This window comes from Salvelinus sp. IW2-2015, linkage group LG4p (assembly GCF_002910315.2).
Source record: "Salvelinus sp. IW2-2015 linkage group LG4p, ASM291031v2, whole genome shotgun sequence".
NCBI classification, from domain to species: Eukaryota; Metazoa; Chordata; class Actinopteri; order Salmoniformes; family Salmonidae; genus Salvelinus; species Salvelinus sp. IW2-2015.
This window is the reverse complement of record NC_036841.1, coordinates 16,356,343-16,376,306: the sequence shown is the minus strand read 5'-3', so window position 1 is coordinate 16,376,306 and position 19,964 is coordinate 16,356,343. Positions and strand designations below refer to the sequence as shown.

General features: G+C 42.8%; 1 protein-coding gene across 1 annotated transcript in view; it reads left to right on the top strand.

Annotated features, from left to right (window-relative positions):
- The first annotated feature begins 4,110 nt into the window (after positions 1-4,110).
- The window catches only part of LOC111960603 (prostacyclin receptor), a 48,583-nt gene continuing 32,729 nt past the window's right edge, over positions 4,111-19,964 (top strand). The window contains exon 1 of the mRNA XM_023982673.2: positions 4,111-5,680. Within this exon, the coding sequence (XP_023838441.1) occupies positions 4,853-5,680 (828 nt within the window). The 5' untranslated portion in view covers positions 4,111-4,852. The remainder of the gene's footprint in view (positions 5,681-19,964) is intronic.

Genomic DNA, 19,964 nt, shown 5'->3' with positions numbered 1-19,964 from the left:
CACACACACACACACACACACACACACACACACACACACGAGTGACAAATTAGCAGGGGTTTACACAGGCATTAACACCAGGGAACATGTTTTACTGGCCATTAGGAAGGCAAATGCCCTGTAAAAACTGCTACACTGCACAGGGTCTGCTCTCTCTCGCTTTCCCTCAATCTGTGAAAAGTAATGACGACAGGTATTTCTACCGGTTGAGACAGTGCACCCTTGGGTGTCTACGTTTTTGTAAAGAGCTGGTAGAACATTCCAGTGTCATAGCCTAGGGCAAACTGTAGGTCGAACAAACACGTGCAAAATTCTATAAATCAATACTGGTAAGGTCAGATACAGCGCATTTGGAAAGTATTCAGACCCCTTGACTTTTTCCACATTTGGTTACGTTACAGTCTTATTCTAAAATGGATGAAATCTTTTTCCCCCGCATCAATGTACACACAATACCTCATGATGACAAAGCAAAAACAGGTTTTTAGAAATTTTGGCAAAAATAGTTCTTATAAAAAACTATCACATTTACATAAGTATTCAGACACTTTACTCAGTACTTTGTTGAAGCACCTTTGGCAACGATTACAGTCTCGAGTCTTCTTGGGTATGACGCTACAAGCTTGGCACACCTGTATTTGGGGAGTTTCTCCCATTGTTCTCTGCAGATCCTCTCAAGCTCTGTCAGGTTGGATGGGGAGCGTCGCTGCACAGCTTTTTTCAGATCTCTCCAGAGATGTTAGATCGGGTTCAAGCTTTGGCTGAGCCACTCAAGGACATTTAGAGACTTGTCCCGAAGCCACTCCTGCATTGTCTTGGCTGTGTGCTTACGGTTGTTGTCCTGTTGGAAGGTGAACCTTCGCCCCAGTCTGAGGTCCTGAGCGCTCTGGAGAAAACTTCTTCCTTTTAAGAATGACGAAGGCCATTGTGTTCTTGGTGGACCTTCAATGCTGCAGAAATGTTTTTGGTACCCTTCCCCAGAAGTGTGCCTCGATACAATCCTGTCTCGGAGCTCTACGGACAATTCCTTCCACCTCATTGCTTGGTTTTTGCTCTGACATGCACTGTCAACGGTGGGACCTTATATAGACAGGTGTGTGCTTTTCCAAATCATATCCAATCAATTGGATATACCACAGGTGGACTCCAATCATCAAGTTGTAGAAACATCTCAAGGATGATCAATGTAAACGGGATGCACCTGAGCTCAAGTTCGAGTCTCATAGCAAAGGGTCTGAATACTTATGTAGATAAGGTCTTGAAGTTTTTATATATATATATGTTGACAGTTGACAGTATTGCATTCTAATATATTTTTCAGTATGTCTGGGATGGACACCATGGGATTTTCTTTGCCATATGTCTTTTTCAGCAGCTTTTCTCTTTCTTTCTCCGTCTGTTTCTTTTCGTTATAGATCCTTGCCACCTTGCCTAGGTGGGCTTTCACCCTCTCCTTGTTCTTCCTGACTTCTTCCTTACTCGCTGCTTTTCTAGCTCTGAGCAGCTCTTTCACTTTGTTCTTCTCCAACATCTCTCTTTTCTCTCCTCATCATTTTCTCCTGCTTTACCGGCGATTTTCATTTCCATCTGAAAGAGAAAGTCCATATATGTTAGACAGTGATCTGAGATATTATTGTTACTCCTTCTCTAGCATGCAGTCAAATTAATCCATTGAATCTGATAGTATAACCATTAGGAGGTGGCTTGTGACCTCCCTGAACTGTGACTGGTTAAATGGAGTACTGTACCTGTGCCTGCTCTTGCTCTCTGAAACTCAGGACAGTCTGCATCTGGTACAGCTTTACAGTATGTAAGCCTCCTTCATCCTCTCCACCATATCTATCTTCTCTATTGCTCATCTATCTTCCACCATTTGCATTTTCTTAATTTCACTATTCTTTCTCTCCCACTCCCCCGTAAGCTCCAACCTCTCCTTTTCCATCTGTCATCCCTTCTTTTCCTGTCCATGCAGGTACAGAATCATTCCAGAGCCTCTATCGCTCTCTCCTTTTCTCTCAGCTCAATCATCCACACCTCTGCTGCCTGCGTGTTCCCTCCACTTAATCTCCAAATCCTCTTCCTCCTTCATCCATCATTACCCCCGTTGATCCCAGAGTCTTCATAGGCCAGCCTTGGCCCATCTCCAAACTGTCCTCCTTCCAGCCTACTAGTGTCTGATTCCTCTCCTAGTCTGCTGTGGCCAAAGCTGTCTCCAAACTATTTCTTATGAGGTTCCATCCATTCCTCTCTCTCACCCTCTCCTTCTCCACCCTTTCATTCTCATCTAACAGTATGTTGTTCTCCACTGTCACCTTCCATTACTTGACTTGGCTAAGGACATCTTCTTCACCTTTGCTATCCTGTCCACCAACGTTTGTGTGTCGTCTGCTGCTTGTCCAACACCTTTTTCACCATTTCATTCTCAGCTAACAGCCTCGTGTTCTCCACGGTCAACTTCCCTATGTTGGCCAAGTGCAGTATGTTCTCCATCGTCACCTTTGTCATCTTAACTTCTATCTTTTCTTTGTCTGCCATTTAAGCTTTCTCTGTTTCTCCAACATCTCTCCCTTTCATTCTCAGCTAACAGCTTGGTACTCTCCACTGTCACCTCTCCTATCTTGGCCAAGTTCAGTATGTTCTGAACCTTCAGCTTTGCCATCTTGAGCTCCATCTTTTTTTTCTGTCTGACACTTAACTTTCTCTCTGTTTCTCAAACAACTCTCTCTCTAGCTTCCATTGGTAGTGGTTTACCTCAATAGAAGCCTCAGTCTCCCTGATCTGTCTCAGCAAATCTTTAATTAGCCTTTCTCTTTCTTGCCCTGGTTCCACCCTCCCCTTGTTGACTTTCTCCAACACCTCTCTCTCCAGCTTCCATCGGTTGTGGTCTACCTTGTTACAAGTCTCAATCTCCTTTCTCATTCTCAGCAGCCCTTCCATGTCTTTCTTTCTCTCATTCCTCCCTCATCTTGTTGCCTTTCTCCATCTCCTCACTTTCAGTAAATGATTTATCCAGCTCACTGACCCCTCTCTGCATGGAGAAACATGCATTTGTTTTATTTATTTGATTTGTTCCTATCATTTTCATAAACAGTCTGACCATGCCAGATTTTTGACTTGAGTTACCCTAAGGATCATTTTTACACATTTGGCAATTTTTTTTCTGACCAGCGTTGGCCAGATTTAGCCTCACCTCCGCGAATTCCGTCCAATTACAAAGAGTTTAAAAAAAGTATACACTTGAAGTTATAGTTTAGTGAATGGATGCGTTTTTTTTTCGTTGGTTCTTCTGGTTGTTGTAACGTTCTTGGGTTCTAATATTTAGCCAAGGAATGTAGACTAATTGTTGCATCATAATGAGATTGGAATTGTGGTTTGTATTCTGGCCAAAAATCTCTGATTTCGAAAGATATTAGAACGATATTTTTAAAAATCTTGATGACCAAGGAATGTAGGCGAATTGTTGCATCATAATGAGATTGGAATTGTGGTTTGTATTCTGGCCAAAAATCTCTGATTTCGAAAGATATTAGAACGATATTTTTAAAAATCTTGATGACCAAGGAATGTAGGCGAATTGTTGCATCATAATGAGATTGGAATTGTGGTTTGTATTCTGGCCAAAAATCTCTGAATTCTAAAGATATTAGAACGATATTTGTAAAAAATCTTAATGACCTAATACATAGAATTACACAATTCTAGCTCATGGATGAGGTATCAAATTAATAAATCATTAATTCCCAGGCAAATAAATTAGGTTTATTTCAAATAGATTCAAAATAAAGATGACTTTGTAAGTAATTAAATGTCTATTTTTTTATGTAGGCTATATAGTACGGTACTGTTCGTCACTGGGCTTCTTGAAGGTGGTTAGAGAAAATGAAAGAGGAAAAATATGTGTGCCATATGCAAATTATGAAACATTTGAAAACCTACCAAAATCACCTCGAAAAGCGTATAGTCTTTGAAACATGTAGCTTTTCTGATAAGTTATATGACCTAAAGCAGTACATTTAACAGTCTCGGGGACTGAGAGCGAGAGAGAGAGAGAGAGAGAGAGAGAGAGTGTAGGCAACGCGTGGGCGAGAGAGTGCGAGAGAGAGAGAGAGAGAGCGGAAAGTGACACATGCACTACCCGCTCTTTATCATTAGCTGTCAGACAGATGCCTGCGACAGTCGGAGAGTTAGAGTTTCGGAGGAAGGACAACGGGGACTATAGAACAGACTGATCAAAAGATATGGAGTGGCAGTCGATTTTTGTCGCCAATTGAGACCCGTTTGGTAAGAGTTGAGCTTGTTTCGTTCCTATACACAGTGTTATTTACTACTCATTAATGCCAATATCGTTTGAACTGCTCTTGCGCAATGGAGCCCTAAATAGTTGCATGTTTTCTTTAAAAAAGAGAACCGTTTTATACCTTGGAGACTTTGGAAACTTTACAGAAGAGCAACAAGAGAAAGGGAAACAATTTGGGGGAAATCCACTGAATCAGAATGATTCAACAATGCCAGCCCATTGGTCACAGACGTCAGTTCAATGTCTAGTTTTGAGTTGTCAACTAACCGTGAATTCAACCTGAAATCAACCAAACATGTCACCATGTCATTGGATTTAGGTCAAAAGTTGGGTGGCAAAAAATTGTTTCCCAGGTTGACTCAAGGTCATCAAATTGAAATTTTTGCTTGAAATGAGTGGAAAGAATGTTGATTCAACCGTTTTTTCCCCAGTGGAATGGGTCTTAACACTTACCATAGCCCTTTCTGCTGCCAAACAAGGGTGACTTTAAGAGCTTGAGGCGGCACACCACAAAACTGACAGCCTGACACACACACACACACTGAGCCTCGAGTCATGCTGTCGAACGAGAGCTGCGAGAACAGCACCCATATCCACACGGACGGGAACCCGGTGGTGAGCACGGTGATGTTCATCCTGGGGGTGATGGGGAACTTCATCGCCCTGGCCATCCTGGGTGTCCACCGGAAGGAGCGGCGCACCAAGTCCTCCGTCTTCTGCATCCTGGTGACGGGACTGGCCCTCACTGACCTGCTGGGTACCTGCTTCCTCAGCCCCCTGGTGTTTGTGTGCTACGCCCGCCAGCGGTCCCTGCTGGGGCTCACTGGGGACCAGGGACTCTGTGGCCTCTTCGCCTTTGCCATGACCTTCTTCGGCCTGGCCTCAATGCTCATCCTGTGTGCCATGGCCGTGGAGCGCTGCCTGGCCATCAGCCACCCCTATTTCTACTCCAAGTGCGTCCGACGCAGCTTCGCCAAGGTGGCCCTCCTGCTTATCTACGTCTTTACCTGCGCCTTCTGTGTTTTGCCATTCTTCGGCTACGGCCGCCACAAGCAGTACTGCCCGGGCACGTGGTGCTTCATCAAGATGGAGGCGGTGGGCGAGGGGGTGGACGAAGAGAGGAAGGTTCTGGCATTCTCGCTGTCCTACGCCTCGSTCATGGCGCTGCTGATYGTGGCGGTGTTTGTGTGCAACGGSTCGGTGATYGTCAGCCTGTGCCGGATGCACCGCAGCCAGATGACACGGCGTGGTTCGGTGGTGAAYGGAGGGAGGAAGAGGAAGATGAGTCTGGGCTGGTTCGGACAGGGGGAGGAGGAGATGGACCACCTGATGCTGCTGGCCTCCATGACGGTCATCTTCGTTGTCTGCTCCTTGCCGCTCACTGTGAGTTGACCTCTGACCTCTCTCTCTCTGACCCATATCCCTGGGTGTTTGTTGTTGTGTGTGTTCATGTATGTGTGTGCATACGTGTGGCCCCAAGCTATGACTGACCCACGTCCTGTGACTTATCTGCGACTCAAACTCTGTGTGACTCACTGTATTTACTCACTTTTCCTGTGACCGAGTGACCTCTTTCTCTTTTTGTGTCTCTTCAATTGTCTTATCCTCTCTGTCTGGATCTCTCTGTATGTGATTCTGTCTGATACCTAAGTCATGACCCTAGAGTACACTGTCATACTGTGGCTATTAGACATTAAAAACCACTTCGCTCAGCTCCTGATCTCTCTCTATACACACGTTCTGTGTAAACAATGGCATGTCGCGCCGTCTCGCTCACTGTTAGATCGCTTTGGTGTTTTGATATTGAAGTGAAATGAGAACCGCCCTGTTTTTAAGAGAGTATCAGATCTGGGGGAACCTTTGTTCCCAGGAGGAAACTGTTTAAAAAAAAAAAACAAGCAGGCCAGTCTGCTCTCCTCTACTCCCATGAGGCCGTTCATTATAACATAGCCAATCCCCAGAGAGGTTTATCCCTTGGTTGCATAACCAGACAGTCAATATTTGGATAGTAAATAAAACCGAACGTTGATGTTTTGCCCCTCTAATTGAGAGGTGTGTGCTAAACCTGCCAGCCCTGGAGGACTGGATCTGGCCCCTCCCTCCCTTTCCAGAGGGCCATGGGTCGGGTCCCTGCTTGGGCTATCCCTACCTGTGGGTGTTGTTCACTGGGTTTGACACTGAGCTTTTGGAGGCAGCTTCCTGTCCCTGTCTCTGGCCCTTCTGGCTGTTACCACACACACACACACACACACACACAGACACACAGACACACAGACACACACAGACACACACAGACATACATGTGGACATTTTTTGAAATACTGTTAAACTGAGGGTTGAAACCAAAACAATCTATGTTTTGCGGAAAGTCACTGTTTGAGTGTAAAGATATAAGCCTGCTATCCTTGATTACAAACGAAATAAGCTTGCCAGTTCCCTTTGATTTAAGTTCAATTATTGATTTGTGCTACTAAGTACAGTTGAGTAATGACATTCCAGTTGCCAAAGTAGTTAAAGAGTAACTCCAAGGAATGAGGATGATTGACTGTAATGTCAACTGTTGCCCTTTTTCTTTGAGTCATTCCATACCAATCTTCTCCCCGAGGTCTCTCTGCTGCCTGTGGGTAATACTCCATGATGAGACAGAAAGATGACAGAGCGGTTTTTAAGGAACTGTCTTGTTGCAGTCTGTCAGGATCTGTGGTTGATACCTTAGGGAAATATGCAGGCACGTCCAGACTCCTGAGTCACTTCTTGGACCAGACGGTGTCTGTGGGTGTAGAATTTCCTCCAGCCTCCAGCAATGATTTGGCATACTTGTTGAAATTCAAATCTAACCAAATACTACTAAATGTGTAGATAGAGTCAGTTTGATTCATATGCAGATGGTAAGAAAGATTACCCTGCAGGTTGGGCCCCCCCAAAAAAATATAAAAAGGGAACTCAGTCTGGGCCTCAACTTACTGTTGAGACTTACACGGAACCCAAACCGGCTGCCCGCGTGCGCCATCGTGCATACATCTATTTTGTCCCCCCACACCAAACGCGATCACAGCACGCAGGTTAAAATATCAAGACAAACTCTGAACCAAATACATTAATTTGGGGACAGGTCGAAAAGCATAAAACATTTATGGCAATTTAGCTTGCACTTGCTAGCTAATTTGTCCTATTTATCTAGCTTGCTGTTGCTAGCTAATTTGTCCTGGGATATAAACATTAGCTTATTATTTTACCTGAAATGCACAAGGTCCTCTACTCCGACAATTAATCCACACGTAAAAACGGTCAACCGAATAGTTTCTAGTCATCTTTCCTCCTTCCAGGCTTTTTCATCGTTTAACTTATATGGTGATTGGCATCTAAACTTTCATAGTATTACCACGACTACCGGCAAAACAGTTCGTCTTTCAATCACCCACGTGGGTATAACCAATGAGGAGATGGCATGTGGGTACCTGCTTCTATAAACCAATGAGGAGATGGGAGAGGCAGGACTTGCAGCGCGATCTGCGTCAGAAATAGGAATGACTTCTATTTTAGCCCTTGCCAATGTAACAGTATAACTTTAGTACGTCCCCTCGCCCCAACACGGGCGCGAACCAGGGACCCTCTGCACACATCAACAACTGACACCCACGAAGCGTCGTTACCCATCGCTCCACAAAAGCGCGGCCTTGCAGAGCAAGGGGAACCCTACTTAAGTCTCAGAGCAAGTGACGTAACTGATTGAAACGCTACTAGCGCGTACCCGCTAACTAGCTAGCCATTTACATCCGTTAAACTCACCCTTTCAACCTCCTCCTTTTCGCAGCAACCAGTGATCCGGGTCAACAGCATCAATGTAACAGTATAACTTTAAACCGTCCCCTCGCCCGACACGGGCGCGAACCAGGGACCCTCTGCACACATCACAACGGTCGCCCACGAAGCATCGTTACCCATCGCTCCACAAAGGCCACGGCCCTTGCAGAGCAAGGGGAAACCCTACTTAAGTCTCAGAGCAAGTGACGTAACTGATTGAAACGCTACTTAGGGTACCCGCTAACTAGCTAGCCATTTCACATCCGTTACACCAACGCAGCCTCTCGTTGACGCCCGCGAGCAGGGTGGGTGCAATAATTGAATAACATAGATTCCTAAATGTATTTTGCAACGCTCGGCGCACGCGACGCGAGCGGTGTAGTCAGGGTATTAGAATAGTAGAATATTCAAGGTGCAAATTTAGTTGTGCATCAGCAGTTTCTCTCTTGTTTCTCTTGACAGTCATTCAATTAGACGTCAGCTAACAATTGTTAGATTGGTAAGTTAGTCTAGCCAGCTATCTAAACTTGTAGTAATCATGGCCAAATACCGACCAGGCAAGCAGGGCACGTTAAGGCCGTTAATCTGGTGATTAATTGAATAGCCTGTTATTAAGGAATCACCCAACTGACTGACTCACACACCACCTCATACATGCCATACTGCGTGTGTGTGTGTGTGTGTGTGTGCTGTGCTGTGTGAATGTGACTATGAGTGGATTAGAGCGAGGTAATAGAGGAGTGTGTCTAGGATGAGACGAGTGCAGTTCAGCACAGTGCATGTCAATGCAGCAGTCTCTCTCTCCTCCCAGCTAAGCCCTGCTGCTTTGCCTATAGCCCCAGACCTGTAGTTAAGATGCGGGTTTAGAGTGTAAGACTGCTGGAACGTGATGGAAACCAGAGCAAGAGGAGATGCAGGATGGAGGAAAGAAACGACTCTAGTTTCTATAATTCCCTCTTTAATATGGTCGAGTGGCAATGGGATAGAGAGTCTAGTTTATGTAATACACTTACCACTCCTGTCAATACTGAGCACACATACAGTACAGTACAGTCCACACACACACACACTTAGACTCACAGGCACGCCGCCGTCTCTCTGTCCAATTCGTATTAATGGAATGCAAACACGTTGATGTAACACTATACAGTAGAGCACAATGCCAGGCGCTGAAGAATAGATGCTTTTTCTGACAGCGGTATGCTTTCAGCAACGCCACAAGATCTAGTGAGGCTTGGCTGGAACAAGTGAATATGAGCGAGATGGAAAGAAGAGATAAATATGGTGCATTTGGGCTGATAAGGGGAGGATGTGTTAGCTTTCAATCTGTCTACTCTGGAAGGAATGGATGGGGTGAGGGAGAGGGAGGGAGAGGGAGATTGAAAACCAGAAGAAGAGGAGAAGAGATGAGTAACCAGCTGGACTGATGCTGCTTGATACAGTGTAGGTAGGTCATATTCATGGAAAAGGCTCTGTGACAACTAATGTGAAGTTTGCAGAAGCATATCAAATTTGGTGTAAAATGAAAGCTAAGAGTCAATTATATATATATATATATATATCTCTTTTTTTATGAAGGCATATATCAATTCTTCAAACATTTTCCATCCTAAAAATTAGGAATAAGAAAAGGCTTTCTGGTCAAACAGATGGAAACGGGATATTTGCCTCCTGTAAGTTTAAGAAATGTTGCCTAGTGTCTTGTCATTCTGCCACCAAAAATATTGAACGTTTACAGAAGTACCAAGTAAAGGTAGACCTACCGATTAGTCAGTGTTTTTACTGAAAGCATTTTGGTTTATGATTTTATTTAAGTGATTCAAATGTGTCATTCGGTTCCCAAATCGGTAACAGAGTGACCAGAAAATCTGTCACAAAATGACTGCAACTGAATTGGCTACAATGGGAATTCATAGTAGTCACCAAGTCACAAGGTACAGTACAGTATAAAACAAGTAGAGTATAGGACAGTACAGTAAAGCACACTAGAGTACAGTATTATTTAGTGTACTGTACTCTACTTAACAATACAGTACACTACACGGCTGTGCTGTGTTCTGCTGTACTCTACTCTACTGTGCTAGTCTGTGATGTCCAAACGTGTCTATGATTATAGTCTAGACGTCTATGATTGGTACAGACTTGGTCCATTCCGGACCAACCAAATTTGGTCTTGTTTGGGGGCGGAGCTCATTAGAATAATAGCCAATGTGTAGAATAATACCCAAGCATGAGGATATTACATTTGTCTACCTTCGTGTACCTATTCAGGATATCACCATGAAGAGAATGACATTCATAATTATGCATTTTTTGTATAGTACAGATCAGGGACCCATGATGTCATTCTGTTACCATCATTCTGTTATTGCAGAGGTGTTAAACTCGTTCCATGGAGGGCCTAGTGTCTGCAGGTTTTTCCTTTCAAGACCTAGACAACCAGGTGAGGGGAGTTCTTTACTAATTAGTGACCTTAATTCATCATTCAAGTACAGTCGTGGCCAAAAGTTTTGAGAATGACACAAATATGAATTTCCACAACGTTTGCTGCTTCAGTGTCTTTAGACATTTTTGTCAGATGTTACTATGGAATACTGAAGTATAATTACAAGCATTTCATAATTGTCAAAGGCTTTTATTGACAGTTACATGAAGTTGATGCAAAGATTCAATATTTGCAGTGTTGACCCTTCTTTTTCAAGACCTCTGCAATCTGCTCTGGCATGCTGTCAATTAACCTCTGGGCCACATCCTGACTGATGGCAGCCCATTCTTGCATAATCAATGCTTGGAGTTTGTCAGAATGTGTGGGTTTTTGTTTGTCCACCCGCCTCTTGAGGATTGACCACAAGTTCTCAATGGGATTAAGGTCTGGGGAGTTTCCTGGCCATGGACCCAAGAAATCAATGTTTTGTTCCCCGAGCCACTTAGTTATCACTTTTGCCTTATGGCAAGGTGCTCCATCATGCTGGAAAATGCATTGTTCGTCACCAAACTGTTCCTGGATGGTTGGGAGAAGTTGCTCTCGGAGGATGTGTTGGTACCATTCTTTATTCTGGATGGCAAAATTGTGAGAGAGCCCACTCCCTTGGCTGAGAAGCAACCCCACACATGAATGGTCTCAGGATGCTTTACTGTTGGCATGACACATGACTGATGGTAGCGCTCACCTTTTCTTCTCCGGACAATCTTTTTTCCGGATGCCCCAAGCAATCGGAAAGGGGATGCACAGAGAAAATGACTTTACCCCAGTCCTCAGCAGTCCAATCCCTGTACCTTTTGCAGAAAATCAATCTGTCCCTGATGTTTTTCCCTGGGGAAGTTGCTTCTTTGCTGCCCTTCTTGACACCAGGCCATCCTCCAAAAGTCTTCGCCTCACTGTGCGTGCAGATGCACTCACACCTGCCTGCTGCCATTCCTGAGCAAGCTCTGTACTGGTGGTGCCCCGATCCCGCAGCTGAATCAAGTTTAGAGAACGGTCCTGGCGCTTGCTGGACTTTCTTGGGTGCCCTGAAGCCTTCACAACACATTAAACCGCTCTCCTTGAAGTTCTTGATGATCCGATAAATGGTTGACTTTAGGTGCAATCTTACTGGGCAATATCCTTGCCCTGTGAAGCACTTTTTGTGCAAAGCAATGATGCAGGCACGTGTTTCCTTGCAGGTAACCATGGTTGACAGAGGAGAACAATGATTCCAAGCACCACCCTCCTTTTGAACTTCCAGTCTGTTATTCGAACTCCAAACAGCATGACAGAGTGATCTCCAGCCTTGTCCTCGTCAACACTCACACCTGTGTTAACGAGAGAATCACTGACATGATGTCAGCTGGTCCTTTTGTGGCAGGGCTGAAATGCAGTGGAAATGTTTTTTGAGGATTCAGTTAATTTGCATGGCAAAGAGGGACTTTGCAATTAATTGCAATTCATCTGATCACTCTTCATAACATTCTGGAGTATATGCTAATTGCCATCATACAAACTGAGGTAGCAGACTTTGTGAAAATTAATATTTGTGTCAATTTCAAAACTTTTGGCCATGACTGTACAAGGGTGGAGCGGAAACCCGCAGACACTTGGTCCTCCTTGGAATGAGTTTGACAGGTTTTATCGGATGTTAATCCACTTCACTTACTGTAGTTCATTAACCAAAATAGATTTTTTCGAACTCAAGGTGTCATATCATAGCGGACACCCCATTCTTTCTGCAGACATTTTTTAACCTTGATTCGTAGTAAATATAGATATTTACAGCATTTTTGGAAAACGTGGTCACATAAAAAACTGAGGGAGATTTTAGTGTCATTCTGTAACCAAACTTTACATCTGTACAGTGCAATTGTGGTTAGAATAAGTCTTGTTCCCCAACACTAAATTTAATCCAGACAGAAAATGTGGTTGTTTAATTAACATTGCAGGCTCAGACCAGTGTTTGATGATGGAGTCTGTAGGTATTTATAATATTTGCTTTGTGGTTTATTGAGGAGGGAATTTTTCAGGTGTGAAAAGGTGAAAGGTACAACAATGTGTAACATAACAGGACTGCAGACATTGCACCAGCTGACAAAGTTCCCTTTTAGACTTCTTTTCATGTTTCAATCTGGAGCCTACTTCTCAAATCTGACTCAAGGTCAGCAGCTATGTGCAGTATTGTAATTTGTTGGTCACTGGCAGACTATTTACCTAGGCCTCTCAGCGCTGTCCATATGGCCTTCAGTTCCCTTTCACCCTGCTTTGATTTACATCCTGCGTGTGGTTGCATAAAGCGTTTGTGACACGGAGCAGAATAGATTGGTATCGTTAAACGATCGCCCTTGACGCTCTGAGGGCTATTGTGCGTCACTATGGCCGATCTATCACTCCGAGATGTGACTGTGTTTTGGGATAAGGTTGTGTGTGTGTATGTAATACATCTGTCTGATGTGTATAAGAGCTGAAGTCCTTTTCTCTGGTGAACATTCGATGGTCTGATGTTTTTATCGATTTGATTGTAAATGTCATTGGTTATTTATAGTGCCTTGCAAAAGTATTCAGACCCCTTTAATTTCTTCACATTTTGTTGTGTTGCAAAGTGGGATTCAAATGGATTTAATTGTCATTTTGGTCAACAAAATACTCATGTTAAAGTGGAAGATGATTCATATTTTTTAAAGATGAATATAAAATGAAAGAAATAAAATATAGTCGTAGCATTAGTATTCATTCTCTTTGTTTTAAGCAAGCCTAAATTAGTTGAGGTGTACAATTTGGATTAACAAATCACATAAAAAGCTACATGGACTCACTCTGTGTGAAATAATAGGGGTTGACATGGTTTTTAAATGCTATGTGGATTTTTTAAAAGAAGTACCATACCAAGGATAATTTTTCTATTTGATTTTGAATTTTAAGACCACTTAAAAAATACAAAATACAGAGAATGCCAAGAGTGTGCAAAGCTGTTATGACGGCAAAGGGTGGCTACTTTGAAGAATCTCAAGTATATAATATATTTATTTATATTTATATTTCATATATTATTTCATAGTTTTGATGTCTTCACTATTATTCTACAATGTAGAAAATAGTACAAATAAAGAAAAACCCTTCAATGAGTAGGTGTTCTAAAACTTTGGACTGGTACTCTACTTCCATTCATTTTTCCCAACTGGTACCGGGGGACATTCAGACGAGTATTGTGAGGCCTGTGGGCATCCTAGAGCAAAACAACATATTAGTGTGTAGCCCAAAAGGTTCGGACACTACAGACAGAAGTTGGGAGATTGGCTGTACCGACTTCAGACGAATCCCATCTTTCCATAGAGGGGTCATAATAGTTTGTAGGCCAAAACGTTCGGACGCTTAAGGATGTTTTTGAGAGAAGACCGATTTTTAGGGATGTCTCATGGTCTGACAAACACCGCTCTAGCTCTGTCCCCTTTCAACGCAGATGCGGAAGTGCGACATCGGCGGACGCGGTGGATTGAGACACATGCAAAAAAACACATCTGTAGCTTACAGTGTATTCAGACCCCTTCCCTTTTTCCACATTTTGTTATGTTACAGCCGTATTCTAAAATGGATTAAATAGTTTTTTCCACTTAATCAAGTATTCAGACAATTTACTCAGTACTTTGTTGAAGCACCTTTGGCAGCAATTACAGCCTTCAGTCTTTTAGGTATGACGCTACAAGCTTGGTCCACCTGTATTTGGGGAGTTTCTCCCATTCTTCTCTGCAGATCCTCTCAACCTCTGTCAGGTTGGGTGGGGAGCGTCGCTGCACAGCTATTTTCAGGTCTCTCCAGAGATGTTCGATCAGGTTCAAGTCCCGGGTCCGGCACAAGGACATTCAGAGACTTGTCCCGAAGCCACTCCTGCATTGTCTTGGCTGTGTGCTTTGAGTTGTTGTCCTGTTGAAAGGTTAACCTTCGCCCTCAGTCTGAGGTCCTTAGCGCTCTGGAGCAGGTTTTCATCAAGGATCTCTCTGTACTTTGCTCCGTTCATCTTTCCCTCGAGTCCCTGCCTCTGAAAAGCATCACCACAGCATGATGCTGCCACCACCATGCTTCACCGTAGGGATGGTGCCAGGTTTCCTCCAGACGTGACGCTTGGCATTCAGGCCAAATAGTTCCATCTTGGTTTCATCAGTTCAGAGAATCTTGTGTCTCATGGTCTGTGAGACCTTTAGGTGCCTTTGGCAAACTCCAGGCGGGCTGTCATGTGTCTTTTACTGATGAGTGGCTTCTGTCTGGCCACTCTACCATAAAGTTCTGATTGGTGGAGTGCTGCAGAGATGGTTGTCCTTCTGGAAGGTTCTCCCATCTCCACAGAGGAACGCTGGAGCTCTGTCAGTGACCATCGGCCCTCCTCCCCCGATTGCTCAGTTTGGCCGGGCGGCCAGCTCTAGGAAGAGTCTTGGTGGTTCCAAAATTCTTCCATTTAAAAACAATGAAGGACATTTTTTGGTACCCTTCCCCAGATCTGAACCTTGACACAATCCCGTCTCAGAGCTCTGCGGACAATTCCTTCAACCTCATGGCTTGGTTTTTGCTCTGACATGCACTGTCAACTGTGGGACCTTATACAGACAGGTGTGTGCCTTTCCAAATCATATCCAATCAATTGAATTTACCACAGGTGGACTCCAATCAAGTTGTAGAACCATCTCAAGGATGATCAATGGAAACAGGATTCACCTGAGCTCAATTTCGAGACTCATAGCAAAGGGTCTCAATACTTATGTAAGTAAATAAGGTATTTCTGTTTTTTATTTTTAATACATTTGCAAGAATTTGCCATTGACACAAAACATGTAAAACAAAAGGTCGGGAAGACCTGGGAGATGCTATCGATGATGATGAATGGATACAGATATGTTAGAATGCCCAGTCATGTTCATATAATCTCAGACATCAATTTATGCAGTTCAAGACCATCCATAAAGGGTAGGAACTGCCAGTGAAGCTGAATATTATGCACTCAGAAATTGTATTATTCTGCTGGAGGTGTAAAGCACAAAAGGGGACATATATATATTTTATTTTTATTTTATTTAACTAGCCAAGTCAGTTAAGAACAAATTCTTATTTATAATGACAGCTTACCCGATACCATATGTTGAGGTCTTGTGAACGCTGGCTGAATTCTGACAAAGAGTATGTCCTTTTATCTCAACATGTCTACAGATTCTGCCTTCTCCCTGTTTTTATTTGCTTTGAAATGTTGATACCGGAGACTGTTATCAGAAGAAACTGTGTAACCAAGCATTTAAAGTGGCTAATAAATGCATTGCCATTCATTGGAAGGTTGGTTATCCTCCCACAATTTATGGAAGAAATGTCAAGTTATGTACAGTATCACTAGATTTGTTTTAAGATTAAGGTTATACTGTGCAACATTCATAAGGTCTGGAAGCCTTATGTGGAATACTGTACGACAAAAGGAGTTTGTATTGAAAACATGTTCACGTCAGGGGAGATTTAGGCAATCGCTAGCTGCTGGGCTGCTCATTCCTGGCCCTGGGAGTCTGCTGTACTGTTGACAGTCTGAAACACCTGAAACCAATAATGTTTCACTAAGATCCTAAAGCTGAGAGGGGTGTGTTGGGTTGGGGCGCTGCAGGGCCGTGGACCCCTCGGGGCAGGACGAGGTGACCCAGGTGTATTGTGTGCAAGTAAAAAGAGCTCTACAGTACTATTAGGCCTATGATATGAATTATATGGAGGGTGTACTGTTTCTGTGTGTTAATGTGTAGGTGTATGTGTATGTTCAACTTTTGTTTTCCAAACCTTTCCCTTGAGAAAAACATGGGTAGGAAGTTGTGTAGGGGGCTCGGGTTGGCTGGGCAGTCTGACTGAAATTTGATATAGAGCAGGTATTCCCAAACTGAGGGGTACACACAATGCCGTCAGGGGTACCCCAAATAAAAATGTGATTCACATTTAAAATATATATATACAGTATATATATTTTAAAAAATTAAATCATTCTTCACATTTTCAAACAGTCCATTTACATTTTCCAACGGGGCTAAACATTTGGGTGAGTTTTTTTCTCGCCTGAGTAGCCTCGTTTCACTGCCAAAAATAAAATGAAACCATCTAGTGTTGTTATTTTGCTGAACACAATGTCAAATACAGGTAACCTAGTCAAATAATTAACATCCAATCACATTAACCGTTACTCTCTCGCGGGAATACCACTAACTGTCCGTATGTAGCCGAACATAGCTGCTGCTGATGGCGCAAAAGCCATGACAGGGAGACATAGTGGAGTGGTGACGCACGTGCAAGCAGTTGCTCCCGACGCCACTTGGGTACACTGCAGCATCCACCTGACAGCTTAATGTCTGACAGCTTAAAGACGTTTTGAACACTACAGTGAAAATGGTTAACTTTGTTAAAGCAAGGCCCCTGAACTCTCGTGTATTTTCTGTGCTATGCAATGATATGGGCAGCGACCATGTAACACTTTTACAACATACAGAGGTGTGCTGGTTATCAAGGGGCAAAGTATTGACACATTTTTTTAAATTGAGAGACGAGCTTATAGTTTTCTTTACTGACCACAATTTTCACTTGTCTGACCGCTTGCATGATGACGAGTTTCTCACACGACTGGCCTTTCTGGGTGACGTTTTTTCTCGCCTGAATGATCTGAATCTAGGATTACAGGGACTTTCTGCAACTATATTCAATGTGGGGGACAAAATTGAGGCTATGATTAAGAAGTTGGAGCTCTTAATCACACAGGTCTTTCCATCATTGTATGATTTTTTTGTGTGCAAATGAACTCAAGCTTACGGACAATGTCAAATGTGATATATCGAAGCACCTGAGTGAGTTAGGTGCGCAGTTACAGAGGTACTTTCCCGAAACGGATGACACAAAAAAATGGATTCGTTATCCATTTCATGCCCTGCCTCCAGTCCACTTACCGACATCTGAACAAGAGAGCCTCATCGAAATTGCAACAAGCGGTTCTGTGAAAATTTGAATTTAATCAGAAGCCACTGCAAGATTTCTGGATTGGGCTGCGCTCAGAGTATCCTACCTTGGCAAATCCGCTGTTAAGACACTGATTGATGCCCTTTGCAACCACGTACCTATGTGAGAGTGGATTCTCAGCCCTCACTAGCATTTAAACTAAATACAGGCTCAGACTGTGTGTGGAAAATCATTTAAGACTGAGACTCTCCAAAACAACCCAACATTACAGTGTTATGTGCATCCTTTCAAGCACACTCTTCTCATTAACATGTGGTGAGTTATTCACAATTTTCGATGAACAAATAAGGTTTTATATGTAAGATGGTTAAATAAAGAGCAAAAGGATTTATTATTATTATTTGTGCCCTGGTCCTATAAGATCTCTTTGTCACTTCCCACGAGCCGGGTTGTGACAAATTCACACTCATTCTTATGTTTAATAAATGTATCGTATAGTGTGTGTGTGTGGCAGGCTTACAATGATGGCAGAAAACAACATTTGAGAGTGCGCTGACCCTGGTGCTAGAGGGGGTACGCAGCTGGAGGTTGAACATTTGAAGGGGTACGGGACTATAAAAAGTTTGGGAACCACTGGTATAAAGCACAGTGGTAATGCATTGGGTATTCAACAAACATTTGGCCGTCTTTTTGAGTGGGTGAAAATAGGTTCTCATCAACGTATCAACAAAGTATTACCCAATTCTCCACGTTGAAATGACATGGTGAGCCCACAATCAAGACATCTTCATTTTGTTATTTGTAATTAATTCGGACAATTGTCTATAAGAAAATGTGGATTAGGTTGTGTAGATCGGTAGGAAAAGTGTAATCCTTTTGAGATTGAATTTTAAGGCAGCAAAATGTGATTAGTGTGCAAGGGGTGTGTAGACGTTCACTAGCGACTATCATCTCGAGGTAGTGTGTGTGTGCGTGCGTGCGTGCATTGCTGCATGCATGTTCACCCTCTAGTTAGTCAAATTGTGATTAGTCTAATTCACCCACATGAAAAAAATAGTATAGTATACTATGGTAGAAATACTATAGTATTCACTGTAGTGTTTTTGAAAAGTTAAGTCTGCAAATGACATGACTGTAGTGTCGTTTTTTTTCGAACTGTAGTATGCTGCAGTATTCACTGTATTGTTTTTGAGGAGTGTAGCACATTTTCCATAACCTGTAGGACAGAGCCTGGATAGGTCAGAGCTTCTGCTCGTTTCTATAAGCTAAGATAACCTCTTCTCCCTCAGTCAGTGTGATAAGAGGTTAAGAATCATGCAAGTTGATCATAACAAACCCTTTTAAGTGTGAAAGATGTGGGAGTGCAGCACTGCGTGGTCCTTTGTTTTGGTCTGTGTGCTATTGCTCAAAGGCACATTTAACAGATTTTTCACCTAGTCGGCTTGGCAACCTTTCGGTTACTGGCCCAACGCTGTTAACCACTAGGCTACCTGCTTCCCCTGCTGCATACCTTATCCTGCTGTTGTCACAGTTCCGCATGTCTAGTTTGGAGTCTTCCGGAGAGTAGATGTGCTCTGTGAAAGAGATAACAAACCCACTTCCATGACCTCTCCCCCTGTTATTTCCTTACTATATATGGTTAACACATGCCCATTCATCTGACAGGGCCAGACTAATAGCCTGCCTGTAGCGTGCCTTGCACCTCATTGACCCTCAACCCTATCCCTCCCCCGTATGTCCCCTAACCACCCTCTAGGGAACTACCCACATGAAAAAATACTATAGAATACTTTAGTACTTGCTATAGATTTCTATAGTAAACTGCAGTATACTGTAGAATACTAAACTACACTGTAGTATCCCTCGATAATGTGTAGTACTTACTATAGAATGTTGTAGTATACTGTAGAGTACTACAGTATATACTACAGTGTTATCTGGAGACAAAAAACACTAGTAAATACTACAGTAATGTCTGAAAAAATACTACAGACACCAAAAATACTACACTTTTTAAATTATAGTAAATACTACAGTATTTGATTTGCATATACCATGCCCATTCCCCTCCACCATATCGCAGTTTGTGACACCATAAGTAAGAAACCTACATGTCAAGTATAGGCCATATTGTTTTCCCCACAGATTATTGAAAATGTGGTCTTTAACTATTTCTCCAGTAGGTTTCCTGAAGGAGAAAGCCTCCACTTCTGTGTAAAAAAAAAAAGACTATAGTATATACTACGATCTGCAAAAACACTACATTAATTACTGTAGTATAAACTACAGTTTTCTTTTACTACAGTATTTATACTATATTTAACTATAAGTACAGTACACTATAATCTACAAAGACACTACATTAATTACTACAGTTTTCTTTTACTACAGTGTTTATACTAGAGTTAACTGCATATATATTTTTCTTTATTTAACCAG